General features: G+C 38.2%; 1 protein-coding gene across 1 annotated transcript; it reads right to left on the bottom strand.

Moving 5' to 3' along the window:
* Positions 1-1,998: 1,998 nt before the first annotated feature.
* On the bottom strand, positions 1,999-26,666 carry LOC127635721 (fibroblast growth factor receptor 1-A-like). Its single transcript, XM_052115952.1, has 17 exons — positions 26,234-26,666; positions 21,087-21,283; positions 12,615-12,701; positions 12,357-12,529; positions 11,551-11,674; positions 10,605-10,795; positions 9,117-9,261; positions 6,995-7,188; positions 6,394-6,539; positions 6,153-6,274; positions 5,656-5,766; positions 5,358-5,548; positions 5,107-5,229; positions 4,924-4,994; positions 4,659-4,796; positions 4,123-4,228; positions 1,999-3,483 (listed from the first exon to the last, which is right to left on the bottom strand). Exons 2-17 carry the CDS (start codon positions 21,229-21,231, stop codon positions 3,301-3,303), a joined length of 2,250 nt encoding a protein of 749 aa, XP_051971912.1. The 5' UTR covers positions 21,232-21,283; positions 26,234-26,666; the 3' UTR covers positions 1,999-3,300.
* Positions 26,667-27,193: the final 527 nt, after the last annotated feature.

The raw sequence follows: 27,193 nt of genomic DNA, 5'->3' as shown, positions 1-27,193 counted from the left end.
ATTTGTCCAAGACTTTCATGGGCCATCTGTCAAAAGGTGATGATTGCCACTAGTTAACTGCACCTCATGGCCCATTAGCTGCGCATAAAGGCAGGTGTGTAGTCCATACATAGCTTTTACTGGGGTGCAATGGCACCAACAGACCGGCAGATGTGACTCTTAACGGCTCCTGTTTCCAGGCATTAAAACAATTATGACCCTCTCCTGCCAAAAGCAAGAAGATTACTGAGAGTGAAAAGACAAAGATGCTAAAAGTCTTCTGATGGCTTGTGTTTGTGCCCACATCAAGCAAATTAAACACATTTTGATAATGTGCAAGTCACTTTGTGCCTCTTGGCTCAGAGATTCATGCAAAGAATAGTTGTGATATGCAAGAAAATCTCAATGATTACATTAATTTAGCAGGGAGGTTAACTTTGAAGTACATTTTAAAGGAATGGTTTACCAAAAAAAAAAAAAAAAGGTGAATTAGGTCATCATTCACTCCTTCATGGCATTCTTTCTTTTATGAAACACTATAGGAGCGGTGGTGGTGTAGTGGACTAAAGCACAGAACAGGTACTGTAAGTAGCAGGTTGATGGTTCGACCACTATTGTGTCCTTGAGAAAGGCACTTAACTCCAGGTTGCTCCCGGGGGAGATTGTCTCTGTGAGAAGTGCACTGTAAGTCGCTTTGGGTAAAAGAGTCTGCAAAATGCATAAATGGAACACAGATGTAAACTTTGAAGAATGTTTAAATGGCTTTGCCATTCAAAGAGAGCATACGGTGACCAGAGGTTTTCAAGCTCCAAAAAAGCAACATACAGGGTATAGTTCAAATGGCCAGACAAGTTTTCTGAAGCCATACAATAGATTTGTGAGAGACACAACTTAAAATGCAGTTGTTACTCACTGAAAATTAGCATTTTGGGGTAAACCTATCACCTGTGATTTGCTGTAAAATGTGTTTGTTCAGATGATGGATAATCCTGAATGACTATTTGAGTTTGGAGTGTGAAGTATATTCCTTAGCAAATAGCCAGAGTACTTAATTCTGTGATAAACCAATGAACATTCATAGAAGATCAGTGCAAGTGCTTCAGCTGTCTCATCTCATTTTACACTGTTAATCATATACTTTGCTCTCTTTAAAGCTTTCAACCAGAGTGGATGTTTCATATTGAAGTCAGCATCTTCTTCCACACGTCTGCCCTTCCAGCAACCTCTAGAGCGGCGTATGAGTAGAGATGTTTGGTGTGCCTGATTTATTTCTGGCGCGCAAATGCTGCATATACAAATGTGATCTATTTGGTGCACACACTGCCAAGAATTGTCTTCCTTATCAGTACGTTTGTGTTGTTTTCATGAAAAAACATTTAAAATGTTTTTTAACATAAACAAGATTAATTCACTCGAGGAGCAAAATTGTGTTAGATAAACCTACCCAAGATACAATGTTTTTACATTTACTTAATTTTATGGTTATATTTATCCAATATGTATTTTTGATAACCATAAACTAACGTTTTCAGAATGTTCTGGGGACATAGTTTATGGTTTTCAAAATTACAACCTAAAAAGAAAGTTCCAAGATTGTTAGTAATTGGTTTAAACAAAAAAAGCAACAAAAAAAAGAGAGAAAAAAAAACAAGTTGGAACCATAAACTAACGTTAGTGGAATGTTATCCGTTTGCTGTGTAATAGATTTGTTAGCAAATAATAGCCTATATGTTGAAATAATATTTTCTTTTTTTTTTTTTTTTACCCCATTGGCAAATAATTTTTCATTGTTTAAAAAAAAATAAGCCTCAGTAAATTTTTGTTAGAACTATCTTGCACATCTTTTATCTTGTTTTACAAGATGTTTGGATATTTTTATCAGAAAACAAGACAAAGGTTTTTGTTTTTTTTGCAGTGAACAAAAATACACACTCAGTTTTACAAATCAACCCAAACCTCATATCATATCATATCATTATATATATATATATATATATAACATTTTTATTCCCACAGGAATGGCAATATCAGTCAGCTCATTGATAGCCGGAATATAAGTGCATGGCCACTGCCTCAAAATTCACATAACAATCCCTCAAGCATTGAAAAATTCTACCAGAGAAGTAAATGTACATCCTCTCTCATAACAAGTTCATAATAATAATTATTTAGTTACAAATTCCTCGTCATATAAACCCTGTGGTTTGAAAATCTAGCAGGACATGATAAACAGAGATGCTACAGACATACTGTGTTTTGAAACTGGCGTAAACGGTATGATACTGACTACAACTGGAACAAGAGATTGTCAAATCTCCAGCTGGCACTAAACAGGTATCTGTATTCCAGCAATTTCATAATCCCCAGGCAACATAAACAATTAATAAACATTCATTCACACTACTGGAATATTGTGTTACAGGACAACACCAGACAAATTGTATTTGTACCTTACAACTGTAACAGCAAGCGATGAGTAACAGATTTCATTTGTAGCTTATCTGAACACTTAGCAACTATCCCATAAATCTGTGTAACAGATTATGTTTCTTAAAGGTGATACGCATAATTTTTTTTTATCGAATATAAGACATAAAACATTCGTAGGTTGATTCTCCAAGTGTAAACTGCGGCTCTGTGGCACTTTCCAAACATTGCTCTGTTAGTTTGAGCATCCCGACCAACCTGACAGAGCAACATTGGCTCAACCAGTTTGGGACTCTGGTTTATCCACCATATGACAGACAGGCGGAGTAATCGGGAAACCTGTTTGAAAACATTATTTTCACAACTCTGATGATGCCAGTGGTGCAGAAATTGCACACTTCACCTTTAAACAGAGTAGGGAATGAACAAGCTTATACAAAAATAATAATAATTACAATAGTAATATAAAACAAAAGTGTTAATATAAATTCATAATTGTACAATTTATCCACCATTACAAAGGCAGCATACTTTAATTAGTAACACTTGCAATTATTTCTACATTTGTTCATTGCTGAACAAAATCCTTTGATGATGCTTTTGGAACATCTTGTATGTGAACATCAAGGTCTCTGAAGAATATCGGGGACAAACAGAGACAAAAGTTCGTCAAAACACCACCTGTCCCTTGGAGACCATCCCAAGACTCCTGTGCAGTTCTAATCAGTCTTGATTTCGAGAGTCTACATGTGTGAAACACCGCTTCCTGTTTGCGTATCTGTACTATAACTACCTAGGCTAATCTTCTCAGTCTCAGTGTAGAGTTTATGAGTAAATGGAAGCAGAAAGGAAGACAGATATACTCGGTGACTGAGGTCCATGTGCTCTTTGCCTTCAGCGTTTTTTGTAGGAACGGACGGTGTGTTGAGGGGGAACTGACGGGGGAATGCAGGGATCTTCGGGTTCAGACTCTCGTATGAAGACCGAGTCCTGTTCGGAAGAGCAGGTGGAGTTACGTTCATTCAGGATGACCTGAGAGTAAATAGGGTCCAGGGGCACATAGAGGTCCAGATACTCCTACAAGTAAAGCACAGAAAGTTGAGATGGTACACTGTTTTTTTTTTTTTTTAAAGGAATAGTTCACCCAAAAATGAAAATTCCTTAAAGAGTTCTTGCCACCATTCACTTGCATTGTGAGGACCAACAGAGCTGAGATATTCATTTGTGTTCAGCAGAAGAAAGAAAAAGTCATACACATTTTGGATGGCATGAGTGTGCGTAACAGATCTTTTTCATTTTTGGGTGAATTGTCCCTTTGAATGGTGGGAGTGAGGCCAGTAGCCATGAGGCTAGATTCCTCAGAAAATAGCTCTGTTTCAAAGCCTAGTGAGCTGCCTACTTATGGGGCTTTTCCACTGCACGGTACAACTCGACTCAACTCGACTTGCTTTTTGAGTATTTTTAGCTTAGCAACATGCTAACATCATGGAGTCTTTTGGAATACACAGAGCGCTAGTCAAGTCGCTCAACACGAGATACATGTTATTCATGTAAATTGTTTGCGAAAGGCTATAAACAGAGTTGCTGCACATGACGAGCATTTCAAATCAGTCACTTATAAGGATCTATTTCGATTAGGTAGCTGGCAACGTAGACAGCAAGGCAGCTCACAAGGTATTGGAACGAAGCCTAAATGAGCAGGTCCGCTAGGTTTACCTGATTGGACATAATAGACAGGGTGTGATCAAGGTCCTCTACCAGCTTTTTAAAAGTAGGCCTATGCGTGGGAACCGCATGCCAGCAGTCTTTCATTATCACGTATCTGAAAAATACAAATTGCATAACGGTGTCATTTATCCCAATCAATTATTAAAAGGCAGCAAGAAATCAAAATTGTCCCCATTTACTTTCTTAATAATAGTCCATGGTCTTATTGCCTCTGAAACAATTCTTTGGTTTCTGAAAAATAACCATTAACAATAATAAAAGTATCACATTTTCACAATTCAATAAAATCTGGGTGGATAAAACAATTTATAAAATGAATTCCCTGAATAGTCTGATTCACAACAAATTATGTCTCATTATGGAGGTTAAATGCATTGCAAATGCAGTTTCATGATGTCTTTAAATAAAACTTGGCTATATCTATATTTTCTTTTTTCAAAAACAAATTTCAAAAAGATTTCTATTTATTTAAATTCAGAAACAGCTTGTCTTGTCACTAATTAAAATATCTGAACAGGTCGTACAGCTCTTGAGTGCAGGCTGAGGGTCTGTCCATGCGGTGACCTTCTCGCAGTAGCTTGAAGAGCTCTTCCACGGGCACTCCAGGATAAGGTGAGCCCCCGAGGGTGAAGATCTCCCACAGAAGAACCCCAAAAGACCACCTACAACATGAAAGCACTCAGTCAGCACCAAAATATAACCAAGAACTGTGGTTAAAAGTGAACTTTTCTGAAGTATGAGTGCTTATCTGAGGATATATTGGAATAGAAATCAAATGGAATGTCTTACACATCACTTTGATGAGTGTAAATCCTGTCGAACAAAGCTTCAGGTGCCATCCATTTCACAGGCAGTCGACCCTGAAGAAACACGGATGTAAAATATTTTTACTTAATGCAATTTTTACGATTCTAGTTATAAATTGACTGTTTGGACTATAACATATGAGTGTTTGGAGAACTGAGTGCTTACATTTGTGGTCTTCTTGTAGTAATCTATGTGATGAACGTCCCGAGCCAGACCAAAGTCTGCTATCTTCATTACATTGTCCTCTGTTACAAGTACATTGCGTGCTGCCAAGTCTCTGTGGATACACTGTTGATGAGAAAGTACAAATATTGTAAGTATTGGTCTCAGGCCCTGTTAGTATGTATTGTGGATGAAAATATCCCTTTATTTTTCAACCAAACCCCATTAAATGGCTTGACGAACACTTGATGTACCTTTCTGGATGCCAAGTACTCCATGCCACGAGCCACCTGGTAGGCACAGGAGACCAAGTCTTTAATTGACATGCTCTCCACAGACACCTGGTCTGGATTGTAACAGTACTCCATGCCATGGGGCCGACGGACACGCAGATATTCCCGCAGGTTTCCTTTAGATGCATATTCCACAATGACGTAAAGAGAGCCTGGAGAGAGAGAAGAAATATCAGCAAGAGAAAGGGAATAATCTGTCTCCAGAGAGAGGTCTCCTTTAAATTTAACTCCATGTAATTGGACTCATATGGACTCTTACCATCTTGAGTACAAGCTCCAAGCAGGTTGATGATGTTCTTGTGTTTTCCAATCATCTTCATCATCTCCATCTCTGAGATTAGGTCAGACAGGTCCTTCTCGGTGGCATCAGCTAATGAAAACATGCAAAACAGGTATTAATGAACACAAGTAAACAGTCAATTGATAACATAATCTGTTATGAAAATCTTCTCCTCTGCAAGAAAATGGAAGAACCAACTTGCATTTGTCTAACAATTGTCATCACTGACATCGAACCTAGTGCAATGTGTCTATAAGCGGCCATTTTTAATAGGTAAAAGAGACTTAAATGCTATGGCAATGTGGAAGATTACACATCTTTGTCTGTTCCTCACGCAAAGCTGTTGTATAGCTTAAGAAGACTTAGAATAAAGCACACAAGTCATATGGACAAACTTAAGGGTATCTTTTTGTCCTTTTTGGAGATTGACAATGTTTTAGGTTCAACTAAATCCCCTACCAAAAAATCCCCCTTACATTTCAGCATCTTAACGGCTACTTTCGTCACACGGTTGGGCTTGTCTCTGTCCAAGCCAATGGCTTCGCCCATCACCACCTGCCCAAAGCAGCCCTCTCCCAGAGGTTTCCCAAGAACTAATCTGTTACAAAAAGATGCACAGAAATGGCTAAATGAGTTCAAAACTGCCAGTGACCCAACTGCAGATAAAAATAAGAAAGAAAAGATAAAATATTGGATCTGTGGGATCAGTGGGCGTACCTCTCTCTGGGCACCTCCCAGCTTGGGTCGTGGGGCAGCTCGTACTCTGAGACTCCTGACAGCATTGGGGTCCCACTGGAGGAGAGCCGTGAAGGTCTTACCAACATCACACCAGAATTCAGGGAAGAACTGGATTCCACTGACACCTGTAGAGTAAAAATAATTCAGGGATGTTTTTAAGGGGTTTAGTAAAACACAAGGAAAACAGGAAATTTCTTTGGATAACAGAATGTCAATCTTGCTGGAAAAAAGTTTAAACCATCCTAAGATAATTTGCTGGACTTAACTGGTCTCCCAGCCTGAACAGGCTGGTCTACTGGCTGGTTTTAGACAGGTTTTGGACACTTTTAAGCTGAAGAACAGCTTGGCCATGCTTGGACAGGCTGGGAGACCAGCTTGGCCAGTCAAAGAGCAGCTGAAGACCAGCTTGGCCAGTCAAAGAGCAGCTGAAGACCAGGTTGGCCAGCCTGAGACAACCGCTAGAACAGCTTGGCCAGGCTGGTTTACCACCTAGACCATCTAAACATGCTAAACTAGTTTAGGCTGGTTGATATTTTTTTTCCTCCAGGGAAATCTAGACTATTATCTACATTTGGTTTACCTGTCTGCGGAGAGGAATGCTTTTAGCCAGCTTATGAACGGCCAGCTGGCTGTTAAAGTCGCTCTTCTTTGAGGAGCTGCGGACTTTGACAATGGTGACAATTCCCACCATGAGGAAGATGAGGAAGAATCCAACACAGTAGATCAACACCTCCAGGTAGGACTGACTGGGCACTGCAGAGGGAGCCGTGGGTGCTTATGAAATAGAACATGAAGGTCAGGCACTACAAATTACTTACAAAACTCGTTCAAATCCCTAACCCAAAGTATACGCAATTATGATAGTGATGTTGAATTCCACTTAAATCCACTTGTACACTGTCATCTGACCTCAATAACACCTCAGTAACTGTGTACTTTGGACTGACACACACTGGTAGATGCTGGTGACAGGCACACATGTATCCACACATATACACACTCACACCGAGCTCGGTTTAATTTCAACCAGTGCATTTGACACTATTGGCACTAAGAAGAGAGCACAAGCTCCTTTTGTGGCCACATAATGGCTCCTTTGTGGCATAGGATTTCACCCCACATTCTCCATCAGTGTGAGGATGCAGCCATCCCCTGCACGAGTATGAAATGGAACCATCCCGGCCAAATTGTCCTGGGAGGCCAAAGAGACACACAGCAAGATACATAGGCATTGATAGAAAATAATTTAAGGAATGTTCTGGATTTAATACAAGCTAAGCTCAATTGACAGCATTTGAGGCATAATGTTGATTACCACAAAAAGAATTAACTCGTTCCATGTTTATTAAAAAATGTCAAACTTGTGGTTAAATTAAAGCACATACAATGGAAGTGAATGGGAATACTTGAATTGTATGGACTTACAGAGATAAAATATTCTTCTAAAAATTATTATTTGAAGAAAAAAGTCATACACATCTGGGATGGTATGAGGGTGGGTAAATGATGAGAGAATTAACATTTTTGGGTGACCTATCCCTTTAAAATACATACTGTATAGCCACAAGATATAAACATTATACATGTTAATATGATGTTATTGTTTAAAGAAATTGCTTACTAATCTTATCTGTGAAAATTAGGTGTATTGTTGTCATGATGCAGTACTGGCAAAATCAGTAATATGGTAAACACTTTATCAAACTAAAATCATGTTAACACGTATAATGTTGTGGCTATACTTTTGAAATGGTGTGAATTTTAATGTTTAATGGATTGGCCAAATTCACTTCCATTGTGAGTGCTTTAATGTAAACACAGTTTTTGCTTGTTTTTAATTAGAGGGACGAATCAAAACATTTTGAAAATATCAACAGTATGCCAGAAATATTGTTGATTAAGCTTAACTTGTGTTTAACCCAGAATATTCTTTTAAACTGCAGCATCATTCATAAGGAGTCGAGTTCTTCTGCAATAATCAGCAGTGGTTGAAATAAAACCAAGATGCCAGAATATATATGGAAATGGCATCAGCTATGTATATTAGTAAGAAATGTTTTAATGATGCAATGGCAATACAGCACCAAACAAAAATGTGGTCATGTTATAGTCACAAAACTATAGCATTTTAATTATGCAAAATCTTCAAGGAAAGTGCACACAAATCATTGTCTGACATCTCTTAAAATCAACATAAACTAATTAAATCGGAGTCAAGATGACTTGTGTGCAATAACTGCTCATTAAAAAACAAATAGCAGGACAGAGAGAGGAAACAAGTTTAGGGAAATGTAGAGGAGATGAAACAGTACCGTAACTGGTGTCATTCGCTAGGTCAACAGAAAGTCAAGCACACTGAAGACCCCTTAGTAAGCTGACACTCCTAAAGGGGGAGATTTCCCTAGAATCCAAATGTTTGGTCTACTCAGCATGCAGGTGCTCAATGCATGAATAATTTTGCACCTGCAGAGGAAGCAACAGACAGCCACACACACATATCTGTGACGTGTCTTGTATTTTGGGAAAGGTGTAAAACCTACACCAGCTAAGTGATATTCAAGTAAATGATCTTTAACACAAACATGGTCCAGCTGAAACTCTGGCGAATGACACAAACAAACGGGCACTGTTCGGAGCGATGGACGAGAAGGAAAGTGAAAACGGGAGAGGTCGAGAAAGGACAGGAAAAAGTCGCTGGATACCTTTGACAACGGTCAACCATGCTGACTGATGGGAGACCCCAATAGAATTGCCCGCCAAGCAAGTGTACTCCCCAGCATCCTCAAAGGACACATTCCTCAACTGGAACACCTCCATCTCCTTGTCGGTGGTGTTGAGGCCAGCGGTCTGGAAGAGAACAAGAAAAGCAGACCCAAGGCCCAAGAGGTGAGAGGAAAGAAGAGGAAACCAGGACCACATTGATCTCGAAGAGGATGAAGGTTCTTGTAGCCTCTATCTGGTTGGGGTTGAAACCAGTTAGAAGATCCCAAAGCTTAGAAACCCACCTAGAGCAGTTTTCCACTCTTGGTCCTGGAGAACTCCCAAAACTGCACATTTTGGATGTTTCCATAATCTAACACACTTGATCCAACTCATCAGCTTGTTAGTAGTGGCTCCATGACCTGATGTGGGTGTGTCAAATAAGGAAGATACCCATAATGTGCTGGTCTTGAGGGTACTTCAGGACCAAGATTGGGAACTAGTAATCTAGAGCACTGACCATTCACCTGTAGAGAGATCAAACAATGCTGCCCAGTACCATCACCTTCAATTTACCTTCACCCACATCAGGCAGGCAACATGGAGCGCTCACCAGAAAGACCTAATCCATGGCGAGGAAATTATCGCCATGGGTTTGGTTCCAATCCCCGATAAGGGATCAACTGGGAGTTTCCATGGCATTATGGGATAGGAGAACCCAAAGCATGAAAGAGAAACCCAAAGCAAAAACCTCTACCTTTAGCCAGTGGTAAAATTACCTTGTACATCATGTCTAAGGACAGTTAACCAGGCTGACTGATTGGCTTCTCCTATATAATTGGACACTTTGCAAATATACTCGCCACCCTCTTCCTCTGTGATATTGTAGAGCGTCAGCACCTGGGTGTCCGAGCTATTGACCCCCGAGTGCTGGAGACAACAAAAGACCAAGTTTATGAAATCCGATTACCAATCCACTAATCATATTAAGGTGTTCTTTAGCATCCAAATATCTGTGGATCATTTATATGGAACAGTTACAACTATGGGCGCCTATACACTAGAGTTTACCATGCGTCAGAGAACATTGCAAATCCATCAATTTCAATGGGGATGATGTGTAAGGTTGTAGGGGATTTGCGAAAGTAATGCGCATCATATGGCCAAAATGTAGCTGCATCCAATTTGACAGAGGCATCCACTGACCAATGAGAATGACACAGAGGAAGGTTAGCTGTATTCCAGCTCGAATCAAGCTGACATTGCTCTTTCCACACCCTCAAAACACACTTTCCACATTGCAATCCTTCAAACGCTCTGTAAGAGCTTTGTCTAGTGTGTAGGTGCCCTGAGTCTGGCTTGAGCAACGTCATACATGCCCCATTAAAACATTAAGATATCGTTTTAGTAATATACACTGCATTTCACTTTATAATTGTAAGTGAAAATGTACATTTTAAATGAACACTCATCTTGAGTGCTTTTTTTACCTTTAGGATGCGTACGTAAGGTAGACCATCAGGTCCGAGTTGGCTTCCGTTCACCACCATGTGTTTGAGCCATTGGATGTGAGGCTGAGGGTCGCTGAAAACCTTACATACAAACTCTACGTCACTGCCGACGACAGCCGTACGGTTTGCAGGAAGACCAGCATATAGGATGGGTCTGTGTGGAGACCGTTCTGCATTATACACATAGATGTTTGTTAGATATTAATTTTTTAGAAAATGTAGCAATAGATAAAGGTGACAACATTATATATATATATATATATTATTGCAAAAATATCAACTGTTTCAAAATCCAAAATATCAGAACACTCCCTCGGTCCACCATAGGTCAAAGTATTTTAATTTTGAAGAATAATGCACATCAATGTTCTGGGGTCAATAGAAGTTAAGATTAATCGACAGCATTTATAGCATAATATTTATGACCAACAATCAGGATTACAATGAGGCAATTACAATGGAAGTGAATGGGAACGATTTTTATGTTAAAATACTCACTTTTTCAAAGGTTTAGCCACAAGACGTAAATGCCTGTTAAAATAGTTTACTGTGATCAAATCACATGATAAAAGTTACTAATCTTTTCAGTGTAAAGTTTACTAAATTTACATCTTAATTGCCATGACAATGCAATGTCAACAAAGCCTAAGATCCTAAAGCGAATCTACAAATGACAATTTAAAAAACTTTAGAGCTAAAATAATACATGAGTTTGAACAGAATAATTATGAAATTGAAGAATTGAAAGTACATTAAAAAAAATTATAAGCTTCACATTTCTGCTTTTAAACCCTCCAAAAATTGGCACCATTCACTTCCATTATAAGTGCCTCACTTTTGCTTTTTTTTTAAAGAAAAGAACGGATGAGGTTAACTTGTATTGAACAAAGAACATTCCTCTTAACCTAAAGTTTACATGACTGACCTACTACATCCAGCTGATAGGTGTGATTGATGCTTCCGTAGTTATTCACCACCAGACAGGTATAGTTGCCCTTGTCTGAGGGCACCACTGACTCCATGATTATAGTCCACATGTGTTCACGCAGCTGAGAGAGGAAGGAGAGAAGAAATATTGTGTTATCTTTATGTCTTATAGTTATATATACATGCAAAAGCCAAACGTAGGACTTGCAAAAGCAACAAGGACAGCAAACCCAAATTTTTCTGCTTGTGGTCAATGTATGGTTTTGTACAAATGCTAAAGTGTGGGAAAGCTTCTCTGGCGAGCTATATACACTAGTTTCACTATTGACAATATAGCAAAAAAATAATTCTTCTCATTGTTGATTAGAGGTAGACCGATATATCGGTTTTACCAACTAATCGGTACCAATAGTTGCTTTTTGGAACTATCGTTACCAGCAAAAACCTCTTTTCATAATTTCTTCATTTCATAATTTCTTCATTTCAAAATGTCTTTGTTATACTTAAGCGTCACGTTATGCACCAAATCATATTTTTAAGATTCTTTTTGGGATTTTGGTTGAACAATAAACATCTGAGATTTTATTAATTTAGGACTCTTTGTCTGTGCTCATCATAGTAAGGAAAGATTCTAAAAATCAATTTTAAAAACTATTGGCCGATAAATCGGTTATCTGCCTTTCCCACCACCTTACTTATCGGTATCGGCAAAATCCACTATCGGTCGACATCTAATCTCAATATTTTTCATGTCTTAAAATATTGATTTTAAAAAAAAAAGGCCTGACTACAGTGGCAGGTTACCTTGTAGCCCCCGATGCGCTGGTCCCTTTTGAACTCTTTACCGTTCTTGAGCCAGCGAAGTTTAGGGGTTGGATTTCCCTCAGCCTGACATCGAAATTTCACTGTTTTGCTGGCTGGTACAGCATGAAGCTTTTTTTCCATCTTTTCAGGTTGGGCCCAGTGGGGTGCCATTGCTAAAGAGGACATTTTTTTTGTAAATTTTATAACAGTGACTGATTGTCAATTCATACTTTGATGAAAAATGGGGGCAATACTTACGTAAGAGCTCCAGGCTGCTTGAAGGCTTGTTTTCTTCAGATGATGACTCATCGTCATCTTCGTCCTCGGAAGATGCTACGGCGTGACCTGTGACACAATCGACAGATTCATACACACCCATATAAAGATCAAAATATCATTCTGTATATCAGAATATATATGTTAATGGGATTTTAGTAGATCAGAATGTTAACATGTGTTAACATGACTTTATGCCCAACTAGACAGGATAGAGGTTTATGGGCTTTACAAAGGGAACAATTTTTGCTGTAATTTATTCAATATTTTGATTACACCAAGCCAGGACTCTTGTTTTAAATAAAATATATCACTAGTGATCCAAGCACATAATATATGTATCCATCCATCACAGAGTGCTGGACAGTGAGAACACATGAGTCACTGTGGGCTCCACTCCAGCCCACAGAAAGTTGCCCTTTCAGAGCATTGCCCACGCTTAAATCACATTCAAATGCACAAACACACTGGGGAGCTGTCTAACAAATTCACCACTCAACCCCTGATGCAATCAACAGCTTAAAGACTACCAAACAGAGAGAAAAGTCCATTCAAAAGAGACAAATCAAGTCACAACATGTTTGTTGCTCATCCCTGATACAACAATAAAATGGAAAAAAATTGGTTCATTTTCCGTCCAAAACTCGCCTACATGATGCTAGCACATTGCTAAGCTGTTTTTAATGTTTTAAGCGAGTTTCTATGTGTTTCAACTCTCCAACTGGCCCATGTCACAAGAGCTCTCCCCCAAAGTCTCAGTTTACATTCAAGATCCATTCCATGTGTTCAAGAGAACAACATTTTAATTTCTAGGGAAACTGACTCACTCACACCTATCATATCACTTCTGAAGACATGGATTTAACCACTGGAGTCTTATAGATTACTTTTATGCTGCCTTGTATGATTTTTGGAGCTTTAACATTTTGGCACACATTCACTTTCATTGTATGGACCAAAACAGCAGAGAAATACTTCAAAAATCTTCATTTGAGCAGATGAAAGAAAGACATACACATCTGGGATGGCATGAGGGTGAGTAAACGATGAGAGAATTAAAACATTTTTGTGAACTTTTACTTTAAATGAACGAAGCGCCTTCTGGACAGAACTGCCACATTAACAACTAAATAAAAATTGGTATTTGAAAACAAACTGAGACATGGGACGACACTTGTGAAACACCACCACAAAACTAAAATAAGACTGAAGAGTCACTACCTAACAAAGGAAGAGTTTGCAAAGCACCATGGATAAAGAAATTAAGAAAGGAATACCACAAAACCACTCAAAATAAATGAATAAAACTATAAATAAAATAAGACTATCACCAACTAAGAATGACAAAACTGTGATGCCAAAAAGAATATGATGAATATGAAAAATATTTTGTTATGCACATATAACTCATAAGAGGATGAATCTCATCAAACCTGTCCTGAACAAGTCCAGGTCATATTTCAGCCCCAAATCAAAGAAAAAACTGTCAATTATATTTAGCATATAGGAAATTAAGCCTATTTTTAGGATAATTTTAAGCCTTGTGAGATTATTTTAATGGTAATTAAGCAGATTTCCCTCCAGATACTTCCGCTTATTAATGTATAATATTACCGCAAAGCATATATTGTAATGCATAATCCTTAATACCGTATGTGCATAATATTAGCGTAATATGTCCAAACGTTTTGCTGTTTTTAATTTTTTGTAATTCCAATGATTATTCTCAATACTGTAAAAACCAAAACACTATATTGTTTCCTTTTTATTTTTATTTTTTTTACTAAAATCAGCATAAATTTCAGGCAGTAGAACAAATACTATCATGTATAAATATTTTGCAATTTACTATATCAAACTTCATCAGTATATCATAATATAATTTTTTTTATTTATTTTTATTACGGTAATGAGAATTGGGGGAAATGTGCTTAATCATGAAAACAATGTCACAATGCACAATAACTTAATGGTGCTAAAAATTATTTATTTATGCAAAATATAATTTCTTACTTTTAGATTTTGGATAAAAATGTGACCCATTAGATTTACCCAAGAATTCAACATTGTTCAAAGTTTTGACATTTGCTCAACGCTTGAACATTTTCAAGGAAAAAATTAAACAGTTTAAAGTTTAACCTCTCATGGCCCATAACAGCTAATCAGGCGGAGTTTCAATACATACAAACAAAAGCCAAAAAACAAAAATGACAGTCCCTCTTCAGAGAGACCTCCCACCAACCTAAAGTCACCTTGATTGTCAAACAAACTAATCTGTCCCTTTTGTCTTCCGCAATGTTTCCTAACAATGAGAGAATTGTTTATTTTTTATTTTACCCTTGCTACAGTCTATAGATCACCCTGGCCATACTCAAAACTCCTTTGTGAATTTGCTAAGTTTTCTATTAGATCTAGTAGGCTAGTTAATGTTCACATAAATAATGAAAATGACATTGGCATTTATCAATATTCTCAATTCTCTTGGAGTCAGGAGACAAAATGTGACAGGACCAACTCATCACCATAATAAACTGCTAGATATAATTCTGTCATATGGAGCTGATGTTGATACTATAGAAATTCTGCCACAGAGCGCTGACATCTCGGATCATTACATGTCACTCAATCTACACCACGCTATCGTTCAGGTAGAACTATTCATTCAACCACTAAAGATAGCTTCACTAATAAACTTCCTGAATTGTCTCACATACTCAGTAAGCTAAAAAGTCTAGAAGAACTTGATGTAATAACAGAAAATATAAATACAGTCTTCTCTAGCACTCTTGAGAAGTGTCGCCCCCTTCGATTAAAGAAAATTCAAGAAAAAAGCCCTGCACAATTGTACGATGATCACTCATGAGAGCAGTGCGGAAAATTTAGCGCAAGTGGAAGAATACAAAATTAGAGGTATTTCACAGTGCATGGAAGGATAGTGTCTGTAGCTACAGACAGGCACTAAAAGCTGCCAGGTCAGCATATTTGAGCAAACTCATAGAAAATAACCACAACATTCCTAGATTTTTATTCAGTACTGTGACTACATAGGTTAGGAACCAGATATTCTGTCACAGCACAACAGTAATGACTTATCCATCAACTCACAATTAGGCTGCTTTAGTTAGGTCTGCCGGAACTAGAAACATCTATCATGATCTATAACTCTGCATAAAATTGAATGACATCTATGGTAATATTATTCATATATTATGGTTAGCAGAGCCACCCAGATCCAGCTCCGTTCCTGCTTGGTGTCAGACACCACTGTCTCTGAGCGATGATGACTAAATGCAGCCGGTGCTAACCAGACATCACTTCAGTCTTTTACAAGGATGAACTTATGCCAACTACAACTGGAAGACATCGAATACTTCATAAACCTTGGACTAAGGATGGATCCCACTGAACCTCATTGAAATGGCCTGCCGCTTGAACTGCGATTCACCTCATTGAGCTCTGCCTACATCACCTTTGTCTATTGATAGACTACACTCTTGAGATTCAATACTTAGACTATCATTTAAATGCCAACAACGCCTTCATCAGCCAACTAACAAAGGACAATTGCATCTATATGTGTACTTCTGCAGTTAATCCAGGATGGACTTCAAAAGACATTAGTCATTCATTTTACAGTTCATAAATGGTAAATGGTCTGCAACTATATAGTGTCTTTTTAACCTTAGGGGTAATTAATGTGCTTTACACTGCATCTCTCTCCCCCATTCACACACCAATGATGGCAGAGCTGCCATGCAAGGTGCTAGCCTACCATTGGGAGCAACTTGGGGTTCAGTGTCTTGCCCAAGAACACTTTGGCATGTTAAGTCGTGTGGGCCTGGAATCGAACCACCAGCCCTGCGATCAGTGGACAACCCACAGCCACCCCAATATTTTTTTAAACACTGGACTTTAACACTTACTTTGTTTACTAATCTTAAACCATGACCTGCACTGCACATAAATAACTAATATTGCCATTATTTTCATGCTGGTTAGACCGAGGGGAACTGGCCCCCACAGTGAGCCTAGTTTCTCAGAGTTTTGTGTTCCTTGCCACAGTTGCCTTCAGCTTGCTCATTGGGGTCCTAAATACAATTATTTATTTTTTATACACAATTTACAATCATATTTAATCAAACTACAAAATGACTTTATAGGGTTGAGAGTTTAAGTTTTTGTTAATGCATGATTTTTTGTAAAGCTGCTTTCAAACAATGTGTGTTGTGAAAAGCGCTATACAAATAAAAATTACGACGTGACTTGAGCGGATCCGTAAGAGACGGAGTGGGAAAGAGAGAGTGTTTGGAGAGACAGAGAAGAGCCTTTAACAGCAGGTTCCTTGACATGTTGTCATGGAGATCTCACTTGAGCCAAGTGGAGGTATTTCCTGGATCACAGGCCCCTTAATCCCAGCAAGGAAATGGGATGGGGGGCTGTGGTGGGATCAACTTTCAAGCACAAGTTTTTTTAAATAAGCAAGCCAAGCAAGAAAGGTAGAGGCTGGAATTTAAATGAGGACTGGTGTCTCATCTAATATACATAAAGATTTCACTCACTTTATTTCCAAGTGAGCCGGCCTCAATCATTCTAGTCTCTTATTAGATGAGAAAATTACATCAACCACTGAACACCACACATACAGGGAAAAACAGCACTTATAACTGGAGTTAATAGGGCTGACAACTCCCAGCCTGTACTTTGATGCATTTCTAAAAAAAATAAAGGCCAGGCTGTTTTATAAAACTATTGTTTCAATAAAACCACCAAAGAAACTTCAGTGGAGTCTACTCAGTCTTTGCTAGATTGTGAACCAGATTCACTGATGTCAAAGCTAAGGTTATAATTAATGCAAAGAATATTGAACAAATTAGTGTAGAAAGGATGGAAAGCTTTAAGGGTCTTTTCATAAGTAAAACAAAGCAGAAAGCTGTAGACTTGGGAAATACATAAAAATTCTAACTATTCCTTCTGTTAAATTGGAAGCATCCAACACACCACCTAACAACAGGATTCATTCACAGTGAGATTCTAAAAGGGTGAAATTATAAGCACATTTTGTTTATGGAAAAATTCTGTGGTCAACAAAGCTCAATTTTGTCATTGGGGACTTCCTGAAAGCTTAAACTAAATCGAAAATGATGTTTTCTGGAAATTAATCTTCATAGTTTCTACGTCATTTGGAGCAGATTGACCAATCCAGACATTTTGTTTAAACGCCCAAAATTGACTCAGTGAGCTGTGCCAACGCACATCTGTGTGCTTGGATTTAAAGTACTCCGGACTGGCTTCCTGTAGAACCGAAGAGAATGCGTTTTCTCAGAGTTAGGAGGCCTGTCCCATTTGTCTTGGTCACTCAGTCCAAGCTGAATTAGACAACATCTGTCACCACCTCCTTATTCATTTCCATGCCGTTCTTAAAGGAATAGTTAGCTAAAAATGCTATCACTATTTACTCGTCATCCAGTTGTTCCAAAACATATGTTTTAGGGGTGTAAATGTTTACTCATCTCACTATTCCGTATTCAGTATACTGCACTCACGGTTCAATTCAGTTCATGATTCTTTAAGCCTGAATCAAGAAAAGTTAAGATTGAATTTTTTTTTTTTTAAGTTATTTATTAAAAAGGACATATGCAAAACAGTTCCTTTCCTTTAAAATGTAGCTAAAAGTACTGTTTTTAAAAGTGCTCAATTATACATCAATCAGCCCAGAACATGGCAATGGTGACACCCATTAACCCTTTGCTAAGCTCCGCACACCTTGGTTATGTTGCTCACTATGAATGAGGGAATGAGGGTTGACACAGTTTGATCCATATCATGCTATTCTCCAGTTTTATTGAAAGTTATTTTTTTTCTCTTTTTTTAAAAAAAAGAAAGAAAAACACTGCATGCATCCTCTCTGGGTAACCTGCATTACCATTACAAATGACCCAGCAACAAAAACAATTTCATATTTTTTATGATTTTAGTAAAATCCCACTTAAATGTACTCAAAACACATATTACTTCCATTGGCTATCATTGGAAAATAGCAAATGCATGTCAGAGTACTGGTGGCAGGGCAACCGTTGCTAAGTGGAGGGTCAACTGAAAATATTAGATAATAATTCTGCTTACTGAAAAAATGGAATTGAGATATATATATATATATATGCTGCTTCCACTCTGTCACATCTTTAAAAATGACCAAATAATAAATAAAAAACACTGAAAAGCACATTAAAAGACCATACAACTGATGGTAGCTTTGTGTGAGGAACAGAATCTTCCTTTACAGAGAGCTGTTAACTTGGGATCCACTGCGATTGGATAATTTAGACATCGAGTTGAATTCGAGAACCGGATTGGTGGTTGTTCTTTTGAGCAGGCCCTTTTCACCGAACCGGTTGATCCAGTTCACAAATCGGACCGATGATCAGAAAACTGATGATTAGAAAAATGGACTCATACTTCCGTATGTTCACAAAAAGCTCTCATATCCCTCAGACACCATCATAGCAAAATTGCCACTTTTGTTTACATCATTTAAAAAATACCTATTTTTTTTTTTTTAAACCTACATTTAACAGTCGCTGACACTCTTAAGTGTTGGCAACAACAATTGTGGTGGGAAATAAAATGCATTTTCAATGTCAAAGCTGCAAAAGTCATACAATAGTCATCTCAAAGCATAATGTGCATAATAAAAATAAGCAATCTCCATACTTAAGTCTCTGAGGAATTTTGGCCTTGGAAGACTTACCTTATCGCACAAGTCAATATGGATTATTTTATGGTGCTTTTTGGTGTTTTTTGGAGCTTGAAAGCTGGTGGTAACTTTAAAGATTGTATTGTATTGCAGATAAGTGCTGCAATGCACAATGTATATGACCTGTCGACACCTTAAGCAGCTGTAAACGGACACTATGTTGTCTTGTGTGCAAACATGCATTGTGAATGAGGTTGTAGACAATCAAGACTGCAGAGTAAGTGTGTTGGTGTCAGGCCGTGCCGAGTATCAGTGATCAAGGGTAAACATCACATTAACAATTCTGACCCATCCCTTGATTCACCCTGTTCATCGGCTCCAAGCCCCAATCATTGCCAGAAACATGATCTCCATGGTGAACATCAGCCAGTGGGTGGAGACCTGTTCTTTTTGTTTCTGCTTTTTCCAGTCTGGATGACTACTTAACAGTCAGACAACTCTTCTCAAAACTCTCTCTTTGTACAAATTTCTTCAAAACTAACAGGCAAGACAGAATCAGGTGCGAAACTAATCTTTTACCAGCTGGTGGTTACATACAGGCCCAAGTCAAAAGAGCCCACCCCAAAGTCTCTATGATATTCTCGAGTCTCCTTCAATGTAAATTTATGGTATTTTTTGTACCTGATTTATTGTCCGCCAGATGAAAAATGCAATCACATAGCAAAGTAGTAGATCATCTCCAAGTCTGAGCAATTATAATAGTGGTTCTTTCCTTAGCAAACACCACTAATAATAATAATAATCATTCAAGATTATATGAAATGCCTTCTTATTCTGAGTCATTCCAATGATTACAATAGAGGTCTGTGTGGGGTTTGGAGAACTTTTAGCAAGCCAAGTTGTCTTTGTACGGCTCTGCATTCCACTGAGATACATCTGAACCCCAAAGCTCTGTTCAGGCATAAAGGAGAAGCATCTGGAGTCTTACTGCAAGCCAGACCCTAATGAGTTCCAGCTCTGCTAGTAAACTCAACATCAAAAATGGAGCCATGACCAGAATTCTAGCTGGTACACAAGGTAGAGCAAAGTATTAATTTCAAATAAATGTTCCCTAATATCTTTTTATACCAAAGCGGAGCCTGCTGATAAAAAACAACAACAACAACAACAACAACATAAAAAAACAGCTTAAATCTACCTAAACTGGTCTGCTGGTTGGTTTAAAAGAGATTTGGGGGACTTTTCAGCTGGTAACACTGGTGGCCAGCCAGTGTGACCAGGCTGTGAGACCAGTATAAACCAACTAAAACCAGCCTGGAACACCAGCTAGGCCAGATTAATCCAGCTAAGACTAGCAAATCAGTTTAAGATGTTTTTTTTGCAGGGGAATCAACAAATTAATCCTTAAATTGCTAATGTCCAAAAGTTTTTTTAATGTAAAGCCAATACATGTGTTAATACTGTTTTTATCAATTTGTTCGGTTTAGGAGGCTGTGAATCAGTTGGTAGAGCGGATCGGCCACTAATCGCACAAATGGTAAATGGTCTGCACTTATATAGCACCTTTTTAACCTTAACGGTATTCAAAGTGCTTTACACTGCATCGCATTCACCCATTCACACACCAATGGCGGCAGAGCTGCCATGCAAGGTGCTAGCCTGCCATTGGGAACAACTTGGGGTTCAGGCCTCCATACAGTACATTTACCTGCCAATTATGAAAAGCCCAAAGGTGCACACACAGGAAAAGAACAACTTACCTTGGTCAGTCACAGGGGGACGTGAACTGGCTGAGGTGATCTGAGCAAGAATAACCCACAGGAGAAGTAAATGCCATGACATCAACATCCTGAGAGAAGCCATGCCACTGCAACTGGGTGAGGAGGGTCGGCTGAGACGGCTCATTCACACAGCTATGGACAGCACTGGGCCATCAACACCAGCAGCATAGAGCTACCTGGCAGAAAAACAAGAGAGAAGGGGCGGGCATGAATTAGCCTAACATGGTACGCATGGATGCATAAAAATGGAATAAGAAATCCATTCAGACTCCTTCCCCTAAATCAACTAAAGAAATGAGAAAAAAGCCTACACATTCTGTGTGGGCCTGGGAATAAATTTCCACTGATAACTGTATCAAAGTGCTCCCAAAGATGAGCCAAACTACAATTGCGCTCTGCTTCCAAAGACCAGATCCCTATCACTAGATGAAATATTACTGTCAACCTGTCATAAACCCCATCTGGTACGTACAAATTTGGCTTCAAAGGCCACAGTCTCTCCTTCAGTGCTCTTTAAATATGAATTAAGTTTGATGAGAACTGACAACTGTTTAGAAGGCATTAGTCCCCTATCCAATCTGAAACAGAATGTTTGATCATACACCAACATTTTCTCCTGATTTTAAAGCGGAGTACACCAACCTATAATTTATAGTAAGTACCATTATATATCATAAAATGCAGTACAGTATACTAATACAAGAAGAACAATTATTCTTCAAGACAAGAACAAGAACAAGAATTACAAAATACAAACAATTACTGCCATTCAGTAGCATACAAACTAGTAATGCATGGCCCTGCCAAGATCATGGGATTGATTCCCAGGGTACACACAAACTCATCCACATTTAAATGCATGCCTTGAAGGCATTGTAATTTTCTAAAAAATGTACCCATGCAAATGTTAATAAGAAATAGCTAACCTCAAGCTGTGCAGGCATCTAATGACAAAACCAAAATGTAGCTGGTACCAGAGGGCAATAACTAAGAGTTGCAAGAACTTAGCTAAGCAAAATGCTAATTAAACATGGGTTTCCATCCATGATGAAGAATATAGCCAACCCCTGACCCCTCACCCAGCAGCTGCCCCCCTGAGTAGGTGTTGAGAAGCCATCCTGGTGGTGTGAAACACATCTGTTAATGCTACGCTCCCCCCAAGACTAGTACTTGACACTTTTCTTTCCTCTGGACCCCCAGTCACGCCCCTATCCCTGCCCAAAGTTACCTAACAAAAGCCCTGTAATCTGGTGGTTGTTTTTGTACCACCCTCCTCCAACAATTGCACTAGACCATTTGCTCTCGCACCACCGACTCTACCTAGAATTCCTGTTTGGAGTAGCACAATGTGGTGCCATGTGTTTTGCTCTCATTACTTAGAGTGGAGGGAAATAGTGAACACAAACAAAGAAAATGTTGTTTTAACTGACACCGTTGCCTTGTCGCTTGGCTCAGTTTTACTTTCTGGCAACCAGAGTAAACTACAGTTTAAAGCCTATTTACTTTCTTAATGCATGTTCATGGTCTTATAGTAAACTATTCGATGGTGCATGTTATTAAAAAAAAAAAATTCCAGATTCGGAAGGGTAAGTAAAAGTATTAACTTACCCTTCCTCTGAAACAACTTTATTTTTCATGCTGGTGTCACAAAGGCCACGCAGGATATTGGGTAAAGTTAACTAATAGGAAAAAAGCTATTTAGGCATTAACATGCACACCAATACACCGATAAATCCCAAACATCAGCTTATTTAAAAAATACGACAAAGCAAGAAAACGTTTAAATGCCATTTAAAATAATCAAGTTATTTTCTGCTTTTGACGGCAAACAGTGAAGAGGCATCCACGCAATACATATGCACACTGGCGAAGCCGGTAAGAATGCTGGTGAAGGTGTTTACATGCGATGCAGAATCGGGGAAATGGGCAAATATTTACCTATGCCGATCGGTTTATTCTTAAAGGAATATTCAGTTTTCAATACAACTTAATCTCAACTGACAGCATTGGGGGCATAATGGTAACGGTTTTCAGATTCATTCAATTCGCAATGAATAAAATCATCATGTCCCACCCTACTTTTTTCTTGTTGAATATCCTGTTTCTCACTGAAATAAGTCACATTATGGAAGTAAAATGGGATGTGAAAGGAGTTTCATGTTGACTTGAAAATACCCATATGTTCAAATGCAATCCATTTTCATAACAGTTGTTAAAAGAACAACGTCCCTATTCTGTTAATTGTGATCACCTCGTTAGAATGATAAATGAGGGACGCCTGTCCATTACCGTGAGCTGTCGGGCAGTTTTTATGACAGTGTAATTCAACTGAAGTACTGTTCTCTTAGCTTCTAAGTGGGTGGCAACCCTGAATGAAAAATCCTAAGTGCCAGTGTGCAGAGGGTTTATGATAAGGCTATAAATGCAGTTCATTTACCTCACAGGCGCAGTCCATAACTGTCCAAGTAGTAAAATGTAAGAATCTCCAAATTATGAGAATGCTTAGCTATTCTGGGTACATTTGTCAAGTGAAACTGTGGTGCATGCGGGTGAGATTTAAAGAACTGTTATTGGGTAAGCCGTAAAAGTGTTTTTCAACAACAGTCACGAAACCATATAAAAATGTGTGAAGTGCTAGGAGGATAATCGCTAGCATGTTACTACCAGCGGATTTGACAATAAAACAAGGTCTGATAGCTCTCAGACTTCATGGCTTGCACTTTTCTATACTTCACAAGCAGAAAACAGCATTTCCTATGTTTCCCACTTAGAAAAAAAAAATCAAAAAGCAATTAGACCACTTTCGCACACTGCTCCTTATCTCTAATCAAACTAAAGAATTTACAAGAAAAACTATAGGCTATAAAATCTTAAATTATACAGGGTCTTTATGAATAAATGTAAATTGATATTCACTGGCTTCCATTCAACCATCACATCTAAAGATTGGAAAACAGCATTGAAATCAGTTCTATCATGGTTCTCCAGTAATGCAAGAGAGGAGCCTTTCAAAAGCCCATTGTGATAATTAAAGGTTGGAGTTCGCTGTGTTCCATGACCCCCTAAGGGTCCAGCCCGGACCCTTAATTACTATGCTGCTGCATCCTTGCATGACATTCATCCACTTATAGCATTTGTTTCGGGAGATAGTCATGCAATCCACCCCAAGGCCTCCCCCTTCCGTTGCCCTAATCTTTACACCTGTAGTTGCATAGATTAGTCAAGGAAATCCCAGTAAATTACTCCCCATTTCCCATCCTATTCACATCTCCATTGGCTTCATATTGCACACTAATATTCCAAAGATCAAGGCTGGCATTACCTCTAATGTACTGTGCAGCACAATTTCTAAAAATATTGCATCACAGTTAAAGAAATAGTTCACGCAGAAATGACAAATTGTCATTATTTACTCACCTTCATTTCGTTTAAAATGATCATACCTAAAGGTTTTTGTGCAACACAAGAGGATACATATTGAAGCATCCAAAACAACACCATGAATATACATAAAAGTAGTCCAAGTGACTTGTACGCAATATTCCAAGCCTTTGGAAGCAAAACAATAGCTTTGTCTGAAAAATATACCGCAATATTAAATTGTTATTCACTGATAATCTGTACCGAGAAGCTCTGAAATGAACTACACTACATAAATGTATGATGCCATTAACTGTGAACTTTAGAACATTTTAATAACATTTGGAATGTATTGCAAAAGTAGTCCAAGTAATTTGGACTACTTTTATGATGACTTTGTCCTTTTTGGAGCTTGTCAGACATGGTCACTCTAAAGTGTTTTTGTATGAAAAAGAGTGGCGTAAAGATTCTTCAAAAGCACACCTTTAGAAAAAATAACAGCATATGGGTTTAGAACAACATGCTGGCAAGTAATGATAGAACTTCCTTAAAATGCAAGAAACATAAGATTTTTCAAATATTGGCAGGAACAGTCACAGTGGGTAATTCACGGGCACTCTGACCAGGTGCAAAGATGCAGACGTTTCATCTTTCAGTGCATCCAATATTACAAGTTCAATTAGGATGGACTCCACATGACACAGTTGACTGTATGAGATTTTGGCTGTAACTCACCACCTGAGAGCCACAATGAGACAAGATGGGCTCCTTGGGGAGAGGTGGGATGTGTTTTTGAAATATATCCGTTTAATTTATAAATCATCTCTCCAATTCATGCTTCAGACTTCTGTGATCCATGAGGGCTCCTAAGAGAACCTGTCACATGACATGAGGACAAACTCATTTCTGATGATTCACACTTGATATTTGGAAGTGAGAATGAGACTTGAAATCACATAATCTGAGTGGGTTCTTGACAGCTAGGCCTATATAAAATGCACGAAACAGCATATAACTTTTTATTTCCCAACTATCTAAAATAAACATTACTATCTACTCTCCAGCGGTCAAGACAACCCCAGATTTATCATTAATATAGACACAAAATCCACCAGAATGGTTTGTTTCCTCATGGGACACAATACATCCATAATAATCACTGGACAGACAATACCACCTAGAGTTTTACAGCTCAAAATAGGTCACTTTTCATATTCATTGATATGCAAATGATGCGAACACAATGTAGCATTCTTATTCTACTCCTGCTGGGCACCTATTCAAAGGATTGTATCTTCATGAATGTGGAAAGACAATGGAAATGAAATTTTACTGGACTGATTTGCAACAACTACATTAGAACAAATGCAATATATCTATATATGCCAAATACACCTCAACTATTAATCTCTCTAAATAATACTAGCAAATCAAGTGCAAACTTCAAAAACAGTTAATATTCTGTTTCTCTGAAATACGTTATAAATCTGATTGAAAATAAAATAATCAAAAGCACCATACAGAGATATGACAATAAAAATATGCAAGAAACTTTGTGCGTGTGTGTGTGAATAGAATAAGACATGCATACATGTTATCTTTGTATACACTTTTAACAATAAAATAAAAATCGTGGAAAAACAGCACGTTGACTTATATACGACACACACACACACACATATATATATATATATAGTAAAAAAATTACAATTATTTGAAAAATTTAAACATTGATAAAAAAAAAAAAGTTGGGGGTGGGCACTCACCTTTGAGATTATCTGGATGTTGTTGTACTGAGCACCGAGTTGTGTTGATGTGTACTTTTCTTGTGGGACTTATTTAGGTTTGTAAAACATTCCTACAAATCAAGCCGGGAAGAAAACATCCATGCACGCGGAATGCGAATTAATGTAAACACATTTTCCCACGGTGAAACGAACCACAAATCCAAATATCTCGGCTGTTTTCGTAAAAAGCAGTGAGTAAAAATATAAGAGTTACGTTTAAATCAGATGAACCAAACAAAAAGTCCAAACACGTTTAGGAAACCGGAAAACTTCCACTTCTTTACGGTTTCGGAAGTTTTTCATTCATAAACTCAGTAACGAGTGGGACTCGCTCGTGGTGCGCACGAAGATGATTGAGTCAAACCGATGTAAACTACGCGTGATGCGTGTGTTTCTTCCTCTGCAGGTTCAGCAGGACTTCTTCCTATCGAAATACTTTTTTCACCTCCGTACCTCCCACTTTCCGGATTCGAGGATGCAAAATTCCGCTGCCAACCCCCTCCAGACCCAATTTGATCCTCCCATTCACTGCATGCATTGCTGTTTGATAGATAGATAGATAGATAGATAGATAGATAGATAGATAGATAGATAGATAGATAGATAGATAGACAGAAGATGGACAAACAGACAGACAGATAGATAGATAGATAGATAGATAGATAGATAGATAGATAGATAGATAGATAGATAGAAGATGGACAAACAGACAGACAGACAGACAGACAGATAGATAGATAGATAGATAGATAGATAGATAGATAGATAGATAGATAGATAGATAGATAGATAGATAGACAGGCAGAAGATGGACAAACAGACAGACAGACAGACAGACAGATAGATAGATAGATAGATAGATAGATAGATAGATAGATAGATAGATAGATAGGCAGAAGATGGACAAACAGACAGACAGACAGACAGACAGACAGACAG

The sequence above is a fragment of the Xyrauchen texanus genome, chromosome 43, assembly GCF_025860055.1.
Source record: "Xyrauchen texanus isolate HMW12.3.18 chromosome 43, RBS_HiC_50CHRs, whole genome shotgun sequence".
Taxonomy (NCBI): Eukaryota; Metazoa; Chordata; class Actinopteri; order Cypriniformes; family Catostomidae; genus Xyrauchen; species Xyrauchen texanus.
This window is presented reverse-complemented; position numbering and strand designations above follow the sequence as displayed.

What these genes read in the sequence shown, in the direction of transcription:
- LOC127635721 (XM_052115952.1), bottom strand. Translation starts at nt 21,231, where the DNA reads ATGAGCCGTCTCAGCCGACCCTCCTCACCCAGTTGCAGTGGCATGGCT. An exon ending in AAGCAGCCTGGAGCTCTTAC is followed by an intron (nt 12,530 to 12,614) that starts GTAAGTATTGCC and finishes TGTCCTCTTTAG; the next exon opens with CAATGGCACCCCACTGGGCC. An exon ending in CTTACGTACGCATCCTAAAG is followed by an intron (nt 9,262 to 10,604) that starts GTAAAAAAAGCA and finishes GTTCTCTTCCAG; the next exon opens with ACCGCTGGCCTCAACACCAC.